We start from the raw sequence: 11,566 nt of genomic DNA on the forward strand, positions 1-11,566 counted from the left end.
ATATGTGACCCTGGAGCACAAAACCAGTCTTGAGTCGCTGGGGTATATTTGTAGCAATAGCCAACAATACATTGTATGGGTCAAAATTATTGATTTTTCTTTTAAACCAAAAATCGTTAGGATATTAAGTAAAGATCATGTTCCATGAAGATATTTTGTCAATTTCTTACCATAAATATATTAAAACTTAATTTTTGATTAGTAATATGCATTGCTAAGAACTTCATTTGGACAACTTTAAAGGCGATTTTCTCAATATTTAGATTTTTTTTGCACCCTCAGATTCCAGATTTTCAAATAGTTGTATCTCTGCCAAATATTGTCCTAACAAACCATACATCAATGGAAAGCTTATTTATTCAGCTTTCAGATGGTGTACAAATCTCAATTTTGAAAAATTGACACTTATGACTGGTTTTGTGGTCCAGGATCACATATGACAAGCATGTAAATGACTTCTAAATGAAAGTGTGAGATCAAAATGGCAGAAGACATGCACGAGAAAGACTGTGTTGAATGATTTATGAATCAATGCTTTGTAAGGTAAAAAAGTCAATATAATGCTTTGAAAATAAAATTCAATATATTCCCAAAGAATTTACTCAAGGCATTTTTTTTCAAACTCTCATTGCTGTAATGTGTCTTTTACTTTTAATCTTTGTATTTCTGTGGTATACACAAATCAAATACTTGAGTAAAAGTACAGATATAAGTACCCTTGAGTAAAAGTACAAAAGTATTTGATTTATTATAAAAACATTCCTGAATGAAATATCAGTTTCTGTTACTGATAGTGACTTATCAAGCGTGCAAACAATTGAATGAAATAAATGAGTGGCGTCATTATAAAAACGTGTTAACATTTTGAGAAGAACACTATGCAAACATACTAGTTTTATATGAAACTGCTACAGGAGATGTGAAAACTCACTCTGGATCAATGAAATGATGAGGAACGATATGTTTTTTATGAAATGTAGTGGAATAAAAAGTACAATATTATAATATGCTTTGAGATATACTGAAATAAAAATTTCTTAAAATAAAAACACTCAGACAAAGAACAGATACCACTGGTGATGATGACACAATAATGCAATACAGTAATGAGAATAACTGTCAGGACACAATTTTTTTTAAAACCAGCATAAAGGCAATGCAGCAAATACTACCTTGATGCATAAATACGGTTTCAAACAAACTGTATCAAAAAATATTTGAATTATGGTAACACAAATTCTTAATAACCCCATGATATATTTTTCCCATTGCTGACATATTGAAACAGGAAGTCTGCATTTGAATTCTGACACATTGAAAAATTGTCCCCTTTTTATTGGCCAATATGCTTTAGTTATGACTTAATCATGAACTATAATGTTAGTAGGTAGCTGTTGGTGTTTGTGGGTCGGATATTTCTAAGATATGACTAGACAAAAATTTGTGTAGTGTAGAAATGAGTCATGAAATATTTCTGGTCGATTTTCCAATAAAAAAGACATTTAAAAAAAAGTGTAACCTATATTAGCTACTTTCAGTGCCACAAATCTGCAGTTCTAGGTCTTTAATACACATTAAAATAGGCTGAATTTTTTTATAAGCAAAATATAAAATGCTTCACTTCCTTTTAATTTTGATGTTCCTGCTGGGCTTTACAAAATTCACCTTATTAATAAACAACAATATGGAATTGCATACCTTGTCACTGAATAATTCAATACTGACATATCTGGAATTAAGTGTTTAGTCAGATTTCAAATGGTTACAGAGAACTGGTCTCGTATCTACAATGGATGATACTGTCTATGAAATATTACAGGAATTAAGATTGTACATATCCTCACTGGAGGCCATTGCTACTTCTACAGTTTACATGAAAGTGTATGCTGATGTCACACGGAGATATACTGTGTGTACCTGCCACACCAGATAACACTGAAGCTAATCAACATTGCTGCTGTCTATCTAGCTTTTCAAAAGCGAAAAAGCCAGCATGCACAGATCAACCCATTGACAACTCATTTGAACTTTAAAATAACATAAATGGCACCATTTTCACTGCTGCTTTCTTCTATCTTAATGGAAAACGAATGGGTCACAACTTGTCTGGCACCTATTATAACTCCATTAGCAATGCTACGTACTGTCCAATCAAATAGACGGAGATTTTCTAGTTCATTTTTAGTTTTAATAAGGACTTCAAAGAGGAGATCAATGCAGATTACACTACTAGATTACTCAGAACATAAACTGGTGAGAAAAGAAAGTAAAATGAACTAGTCAAAACACACAGCAGTTTGAAGGCCCTAAAGCAAATGTTGAGTCTGGTCTAGATAGGCCTGCTAATTCAAAGACAACTGAGGACTCAACAATCAACCAATACTCCTAATCGATTGATCCTGCAAAACATAGAAAGCAAAACCGACTGTTGAGCAGACAATGCAATGTCCAGACAGCAGCACCTGCATGCAAATGCTAAACAAATGATATGTTAGCTCTATTAAAGGACACTTCAGTGAAGTCACGCAATCCAACATGTGCAACAGAGTTCAAATGTCATAGTAATAAACAGATATTGACCAGTGAAGTTCTGCGAAATTACAGATGAATGTCTTTTTACTTGTGTAAACCAACTTAACTACCATCAATGATGACTGAGAAGTCTGGCTTCAGTCTGCCAGTCACTTGACAAAATGAGTCTCTTTGTCACATTAATTTTGCATAGGAAGGTAATGAATGTTGTACAAGCGCTAACATGTTAACAGAGGGCAGTCTAACCTAATCGACACTGCCCTTTTAACCGGGTATACTTATTTTCTGGAAGCCGACAAGGATGCCTTGGGTGTTACGATATTGGGAGTAATCCGAGTATACCAAAGAATCCATTAAATATGACAGCTTTCAAGTTATTACTTAAATCCCAAATAGTAGCCACTTCATTAGCTAAAAAAATCATCCCAATATTCTGGTAAATACAGCACTAAGAATAGACAACACGTGCAAAAGAGAAATGAAATGCTGCACAGTATGCACTACTCCACACTCCCTCTATCCCCGAGGAGGCCGGAGCGATTTATCATCATGCGTTAGGATTGTGCCCACTGTAACAGGATGTGAGGTACTTCCTCTGAGGACCTGCAATGTTCCTATAACATCATCAGCGAACCCACCATTTGAACATGCATATAATTAATGGTACATTTATAAAGAAATTGTGCTGGATTGAGGTATCAGCAATGGTTAAAACCTCACAAGGACATCAAGTGATTTATTTTCAGAATATAAACAAAACCATCTGTTAGCTAACCTTTAAACACCCCACACCTGATAGGTCTGTCTGATAGGTCTGGCCAAAAAGTCCAGTTACTAGTCCGACTGGTTTTTGGGATGAACCCCCTTAAGTGTTTTCAGCAGAGCAGAGCATTCTAAGAAACATTCTCAAATAAAGACCAAATGATATATGAGAAGCCAGACAACATTATTCACTGACACTCTGAAAAATAAACGTTTTAACTGCAACCAATAGGATTTTAACACCTGGTGCCTTAGGAGAATCTTTTTGTATTCAATACTTTTTTAGTTTTCTATGGATTTAGAAAGTATGCACTGCTTTAAAGCACCCAGAATCAAATATACTGAACTCAAAAGCCTATAACGCAACCCAATCCTGAGAAAACGTAGCTATTTTATGAGGTGGTGGTTTTGTATGAATTTGTATGACGTGATTTGTAATGAAGACTGTACGAATTCATACAAATTAGCCACCAATTCACCAAAATTTAAAACAGTTATGAGTGTTGGCATTTCACCTTGAAGATTATTTCAACAACTATAAACTAAAAATGATTTATGTGATGCTTTTAAAATCATGTATATGGGTCAATGTTATACCACTTATCTTTGTTGTATGATCTATTAGTAAGTTATGCAAATAACGCAAATACAAAAATGTACTTGAAAACACATATGTCTTTGCACATATTTCTTTGCACTACAAAGACATAACCCATGAACTATGCCAACAATGAAAATGAAGGGGGAAAACAAGTTTTTTGAAGAAGCAAATTCTTGAAAAAAAATTAAGAAAAAATGTTTTTGCCTTTTTTAAAGGATAATAAAATAACCATTTTTGAATTTTGTTTTAAAATATTACATTTTGTCAATCAGTGTGTCATAACCATCACACAGGAAATCTATCATGTAACAAAAACATCATAAAACAGAGAGGACCCCTTTAGACCCTCATGACTGTGGAGGTCATTTAGTCTTGACCTTTTTATGAAAAGGTTGTTCAGTTCAAATGGAGTAACAATAAGAAAACGTCTTGATATTTATGACTTTTGTATTCATGATATCTGCAAAAATATGTTGCTCCTTAAAAAAATGTGTATGAAAATTGTGTTTATAGAAATTATTACATAGCTACACCACTTGGGTGAAATTAAGGTTTGGAAAGTATTTTAGTACATAGTACTAGTAGTATTGATACAATAAAAAAAAAAAAAAGACATTTCTAAGCACCTGGCACATGCATTTTAAACTAGATTTTTTAAAAGATTTTCCTTTTTATATCAAATAGGCTACCCCTTTTGCCATTGACCCATATAACATTTTTATTATTTTACAAAAAGTACCAATTTCAGAACACAACCAGAACTCATTTCTGAAACCCAAAGCTGGTTATCATCAGACAGAAATGTCATCAACAACCCGCGATTTTCAGTTCCCTCTTCCCTGTACCCAGAAAGAAGCACCTTATGCAAACACCAGGCACTGTAGTTCACGAGGAGGTTTTTGATTAGCAACTTGGTTTGTGTAATTTATTTCTGACTCACTGCCTGCGTACCAGAGGCGGACAGTAACTAAGTACATTTACTTGAGTATTGTACTTAAGTACACTTTTTGAGTATCTGTACTTTACTTGAGTATTATTTTTTCTGGGAACTTATGACTTTAACTTCACTACATTTGAAAGACAAATATTGTACTCTTCACTCCACTACATTTCTATCAAGATCCTCGAAGTAGAAAGTCGTTACTATGTAGAAGCTTTGAAAGTCGGTGGGTGATTTTTTTCTTCTCTAAAACGTGACTTTCTTTTTTTCAGACAGTTTATCAGTAATCACTCTTGTAGGGCTACATGAAGTGATTTCCCAGCATTTTTTGAGCACTGACCAGCTGCAAACGTGGTGTTTATTTACAACAATTCAATAATAAGAAGTTAATATTGTGGTATACATTACACACAATATTGTCTGATTTTGCTAAATTGTGTAAGTGAAAATATTACCTATAAAGCCACAGAAGAACTGTTGTGCGTCTCCTAATAAAACACAAAAGGTGTTTGACTGAAGCAGCACTGCACAGACCATTCTGTGTGTGACATCAAAGTACAGCGAGAGCGATTAGACAGCATTTTTAAAATGTTTGTTTTGATGCCAAATACGTCTTGCTGTTTTGCTTTTTTGTTAAAGCAGTGTTGCTGTTGTAAAGTTATACAGCTACAGTTGTGTTGCTGGGTTTTAAAGCAGGTTTGCTTTTTTTTTCTTCCTTATCACTCTGTATTTACAGGATTTCACTGTACTGTATTCAGTAGGTGTAATGTATTCTAAGTTGCTTCAGAAGTATTGCAAGTACTACGTACAACAATAAAACAGTGCATTGACATAAAAAAGGAAATTTACTTTTGGTACTTAAGTACTTTTTAAAGCAAGTACTTCTGTACTTTTACTTGAGTAAAAATCTGTCTTTACAACTTTTACTTGTAATGGAGTAATATTTGACCAGCAGTATCTGTAGCTACTTTCACTCAAGTAATGGAATTGAGTAGCTACTTTGTCCGCCTCTGCTGCGTACTGACTCAAAAAGAAATATGTTTAATAGTTGACATTTACCTCATCCGGACTTAAATTAAACGCTTCTGCTATTTTGCTGTACAGCTCTTTGACGTTCGAGAAGCCCTCGATCCTGCCCGTGGGACTCCCGTGTGCGAGCTGCGTGTGAAACACCAGTTTCGGTCGCATGCTGGCAGGTGGAGGAGGGAGTCCGCCACCGTTCACCGCGGACTTCCCGACAACTGCGTGTCCGCTGACCTCCTCGTTTTCCACTAAGTTCGAGCTTTCCCTCGACTTGTTTTTCTTTTTCCTGAGTCCCAAAGGCATGTTCGCTCCTCCTGTAAATCCGTAGGGGGAATGAAGTACACGGGAACCGGACAGCTAAAGCATTGAAGGACGCAAATCAACCTGTTGAATGTGTCCTTTTTGTTCAGCTCGTTCCCACTCTTCGAATGCGAGCCGGGGGCTAAGAACGGTAGTATTCAACAGGTAGCAGATTAGAAATAGACGGTATGCGGATCTACTGTAAACTCTCTTGCCGTTGAGGCGCAGACAATGAACAACTCTATGGCCGAAAGCACGCGCGCTACAGGACGCCGTGACGTCATCCAGCAACTCATTTACCTGGCTCAGGTGTCAATTATTTAACTCCAACTGGTGAAAGTCGATGAAGATAAACATACGCCTACCAAGAACGATTATTATAGCATAAGTAGTAGCCTATTGAAGATACACTTTCCTCTCCAAAGTCAGATTACATAACAGATACGTGAGTGTAGAAACTATAGATAACCAATACCCATTTTGAATTTGTAATTGTACATTTCATCCAGCACTGTGTAAATAATTTTTTACATCTTGGTGCCATTCACTCTTAATCTTAATCATTTAGTAAGGATACAGTCTTGTTTGCCAGCATTCTTTTCAATGAGATTTAATATCTCGTTTATGCTTTCATAAATCACAGTCATCATTCTGATAAGATGACTAATTTTGAGTAGCCTAGCAAAGGTTGCCGACTATTTTGGACCTCATTTCCGTCATGTAGTCTGATTTTGAACATGTGGCGTCCTCTGGCGGATATTCCAATGAATCACTTGTACAGTAGTTGAGGATTCTGTACCTGCTACATTTTTTTATTAAATCTATCATACAGGTTTATCCATAAACTTCAAACACAAGACACTAGGAGTAGTCAATAGAGTGGAAATGTAAAATAAAATTATTCTACCAATGCAAACGCTCTCCTAACGTTCTATGAATAAGCATGGTGTGCTATGAACCCACAGCACAAGTAACCAAATGTTTGGTCTCTGTCAAAGACAATTACATTACGTGAGTCCGTTGCTCACATTTACAAGGATCTGACATATCAGATCTGAAAAGGCATTAGTTGAGTCTTGCTAAATGCTTTAGCATCGCAAATGAAGGCAAGTATCCATGGTACCATAACACAGTTCACTCCAAGCCATAATTTACAAAAAATGACATACTTTGCATTTAGAAAGAAGAACAGTACACGATCTGTCAGTACAGATGGGATCTACTTGAAAAAGGCAAACAAATAAATCTGTATAATTTAGTCTATAAAACACTGATTTCAATGAAACATTTCATACGGCACAATTCAAAAGAAGCATAAAAATAACAGTAACTTTGCGAGAACAAAAAAAATATTCAGACACAGATTGCACTTTAAGTTGGTACTGTCACTGACATACACAGGCATGCAACATAATTCATATATAGTATGTGTTAGATATATAACATATATATTTAACAAGCATTTAGATAAAAAATAGAAATTGCACATTCTCAAAATTTGATTTGTCATATTAGGCGATTGAATTGTTCATATAGAAATGTCACTATATAGTCTGTCCAAGCTCAATTTATGAGGTCGGTAAGTGTCGTTTCAGGACATCCTTGGCATTAGATGGCAGACTGTCAGGAAAGTTCACATCAAACTCCACAATGAGGTCCCCTCTTTGTTCTGGGTTCTTTGGGAAGGGCAGTCCTTGTCCAGCAATGACCTTCCTCATGCCGGGTTTGATAACATCGGTTATCTTCATATTGCACGTTTTACCGTCTATCGTCGACACGGTGACAGAGCAGCCACACAATGACTAGGATCAAAGACAAAACAATTGTAAGATAAGAAATATTGGTAACTCTTTACAATAATATTATTAACAATATTCTGTTACCAAAATATTCTAAACTTTAACTTTAAATGTGTTATTAGTTCTACTACTAAGACAAAGTTTACATAAAAGTAGTACGGTATTAACTGTTCATAACTGCATAACTACAATATAAATAGATATAAAACAAGTTATAAAAGTTATAAAAAGTTTTACATTTTCATCCCTTTATAAAAACAATGACTGACTAAGTTTTATGTATGCCTGGTGTGAGCTGCTTTCAACTCTGATTAATCTGTAATTGAATTGGACCAGCTTTTAGATACGCATTCATTTTTCAGCTTTTCATGATATTCATGCACATCTTGACTCTCAGTTATTTCTTTAAACTTTCTTCTTAAAACGACAAGCATCAGGACAAGCTGGGAACAACACAAAACTTTCCCATTATGATAGTATCCTGTACACATATAGGCCTACCATCATTTCTATTCATTATACTGCAAATATTGTGTGCAAAAATATATCCAACTCTTTCCTTTTCATCACCTGCATCCCATCCAACAGCCTAAAATCATATTTCAATGGTTTTGACGGCCACCCTGTGTCATGACATTTACAGACACAGGACTGTCTATCAATGATTTTCTTAAAACGACAAGCATCAGGACAAGAAGCTGGGAACAACACACAACTTTCCCATTATGATAGTATCCTGTACACATATAGGCCTACCATCATTTCTATTCATTATACTGCAAATATTGTGTGCAAAAATATATCCAACTCTTTCCTTTTCATCACCTGCATCCCATCCAACAGCCTAAAATCATATTTCAATGGTTTTGACGGCCACCCTGTGTCATGACATTTACAGACACAGGACTGTCTATCAATGATTCTGCCATATATGCACATCTTGATGGCCATGTAACAGTTTAAGTGGGCGAGCTCCTTTTCTGGCATCTCACAACAGATGATCGAGCTCATATTCCTTCCTGTCCAAACTGCATTATGTAAGAGACAAGATTTCACCCAAAGAATTTAACATTTTTAGCTAGGCAAATGTACAAAACTGTGCCTTATACAAACTTGCACAGATAAATAGATCTATAGACTATAAAAGTGTTTATAATTTTAACTGAAACAAAATGCTACAGTAAAAACAAGTAAATTGGCAATAAACTGTAAAACTGTTAAACTGTAATTCTTACATGCTGTAATTTAACCTACCATAAATGGTGTAAAATTAGATTGAATTTAATGGAATTAATAACTAGGACTAATTTTGCTGAAAAATACTGTCTAAATTAAATTTTTTTGGAAGTAGAATTATGCATTATCATATCATTTACAAGGTGAAAATCTATATTATGTTCAACAAGACAACATTTTTGAAGTCAGACTTATCATTGGATTGAAAAATAGATAGTTTTATAAGCCTGCTGTAATTTAGTTTACCATATATGGTTGAATATTATATTGCATGCACTTTTACTGTAAAATACTGTTATGCTTTTGGGAGTAAAAAAATATATGAGTTATCTAATTTAGGTGAAAATCTATATTATACTCAGCAAGACAACACAATAGTCAGATGATAGATAGATAGATAGATAGATAGCACAACAGTCAGATGTCAGTCAGTGGCTTCTCTCACCTGGCGCAAACTGACCCGGACCGGGTACACGATATCAGACCCCTCTCGTCGAAAGTGGGCGTGAGGCTTGTCTTTAATGACAAACACGATATCGGCAGGAATAGTATTAGGCGATTCGTCACCCTCGCGTGGAAACGTGATTTTAGTTCCCTCTTTCCACCCACGCTTGATCTCAATCGTGAGGATTTTGTCCTCGGCTCTCAAGGTCCGCCCGTCCGGATTCAAGCGCTTGCGTGAGATTTTCATGCGCTTGGTGCATCCATGGAACACCTCCTCTAGGGACACCCGGAGCTCGTGGTGGATCGCGGGGTCCTGTTTTCTGCGCGGCGGACCGCCCTGACCAACTCGCTCGCGTGGAAATCCATTTATGTTAAAACTCGTAAAAGAACCAAAGGGGTCACTTCCGTCCACCTCCATGTCATCGTCATCCCGTCCATTGATTTTCCTGCCAAAAAATATCTCGAAAGGATTGGCTCCCCCGAAAAACGTGGCAAACGTCGCGTGAGGATCTCCATGGAAGGTGTAGGTGAAGTTGCCTCCTGGCCCGTCGGACACCCCTCCACCTCCTTTAAGGCCTAAAATGCATAGATTTGACAGAAAACACGTTTTTATCTCTGGGAGAAAAACTGAGGAAGATTTAGGCCACAGGCCTCATGATGTTAAAGGCTTGAATTACAATGCACCCCACTGCGGTCCCCCTAAATAAACACAAATAATATACGCACGTCAGACCAATTATTCATAATTACAACAGCGGTGACATCCAGTTTCGACTCTTAAATACACAACATTTACAGAGCTTTGCTTCCGATTTTAAAGAATGCGTTGATTGAGCACTAAAAGGACAAAAAAAGCTTGACTGCTTATGGTCAACTTTGTATAGCGTAGCCTATCCTGAGATTCCGTTTTCATTACTACAACATGTAGCCTACATCCGAGATATTTAAGAGATTAGCAGACAGAAGGATTAAGCATTCATATTTTCGCTGTTATTTCGGAAAATACAGAGATGAAGGAAGCCTACCTTCTTCGCCGTACTGGTCATATATTTCTCGTTTCTTTGGATCACTAAGAACTTCATAAGCCTCCGCGACCTCCTTGAATTTCTCCTCCGCATTGGGCGTCTTGTTTTTGTCAGGATGCCATTTCAGAGCCTGCTTTTTGTACGCCTTTTTGATGTCGTCGTCTGATGCTCCTTTTGCGATTCCCAATATTTTGTAATAATCTTTGCCCATGTTCTCCTATGCAGACCCGGTTGGCGCCGATTCCCGAGGATTCGTCAGTCTCTTGAAAAAGAAGTGAATAAAAGCACTGTCGTGGCTACGGTGTCAAATCCTGCCTCTTTAAACCGCGATACAGATGATCAGTTGATCCTGTTGTGTCTGTTTGGAGGCGGTTACTCAGCACTAAAGATCTTGTGTTATTTTACCATCTTTAAATAGCCATTGCTCCCTCCCCTGTACCAGTGCAGCTCTGGAATCAGAGTGCTTTCTAGAACGTAATAGCTGAGGCACGTCATTTCCCATTTCAGATAAACCTAAATTCAGGAGTAGACTATGTGTAGTCTATCTATCTATCTATCTATCTAGCTGTAGCCTATATTTTACAGATCGTAAAGTAGGCTACGTTTCAGTAGATAATAGAATGTTATTATAGCCTACCAACCTTGAAAATCTACAAAAATCTGATTTGCGCATTAAAATATATGCATAGCCTCATAATAATGCAAGTGGTAAAAGTGGAAAGACATCTGATGACTTCATCTTTTGATGAAGTTCAAAGACGGACTTTCCATGAACACTGGCTAAGAATAGACTAAACACAGTATTAAACAAACACAAAACACCACCAGGGAAACATACATGACAGTAATATAACGAAATAAACTTTAATAAACAACATAAATCAAATATAATCAACATATCTTG

The 11,566-nt window shown here is 36.3% G+C and overlaps 2 protein-coding genes across 2 annotated transcripts in view; both read right to left on the minus strand.

Annotated features, from left to right (window-relative positions):
• gipc2 (GIPC PDZ domain containing family, member 2) overlaps positions 1-6,458 on the minus strand; it is a 19,423-nt gene extending 12,965 nt beyond the window's left edge. Inside the window, exon 1 of the mRNA XM_016567638.1 lies at positions 5,895-6,458. Within this exon, the coding sequence (XP_016423124.1) occupies positions 5,895-6,161 (267 nt within the window). The 5' untranslated portion in view covers positions 6,162-6,458. The remainder of the gene's footprint in view (positions 1-5,894) is intronic.
• A 436-nt stretch (positions 6,459-6,894) lies between these two features.
• On the minus strand, positions 6,895-11,137 carry dnajb4 (DnaJ heat shock protein family (Hsp40) member B4). The gene is made up of 3 exons (XM_016567628.1): positions 10,663-11,137; positions 9,639-10,213; positions 6,895-7,960 (listed from the first exon to the last, which is right to left on the minus strand). Exons 1-3 carry the CDS (start codon positions 10,871-10,873, stop codon positions 7,727-7,729), a joined length of 1,020 nt encoding a protein of 339 aa, XP_016423114.1. The 5' UTR covers positions 10,874-11,137; the 3' UTR covers positions 6,895-7,726.
• Between the last annotated feature and the right edge of the window lie 429 nt (positions 11,138-11,566).

This window comes from Sinocyclocheilus rhinocerous, unplaced genomic scaffold (genome assembly GCF_001515625.1).
Source record: "Sinocyclocheilus rhinocerous isolate Xijiao unplaced genomic scaffold, SAMN03320098_v1.1 scaffold351, whole genome shotgun sequence".
Classification (NCBI taxonomy): domain Eukaryota; kingdom Metazoa; phylum Chordata; class Actinopteri; order Cypriniformes; family Cyprinidae; genus Sinocyclocheilus; species Sinocyclocheilus rhinocerous.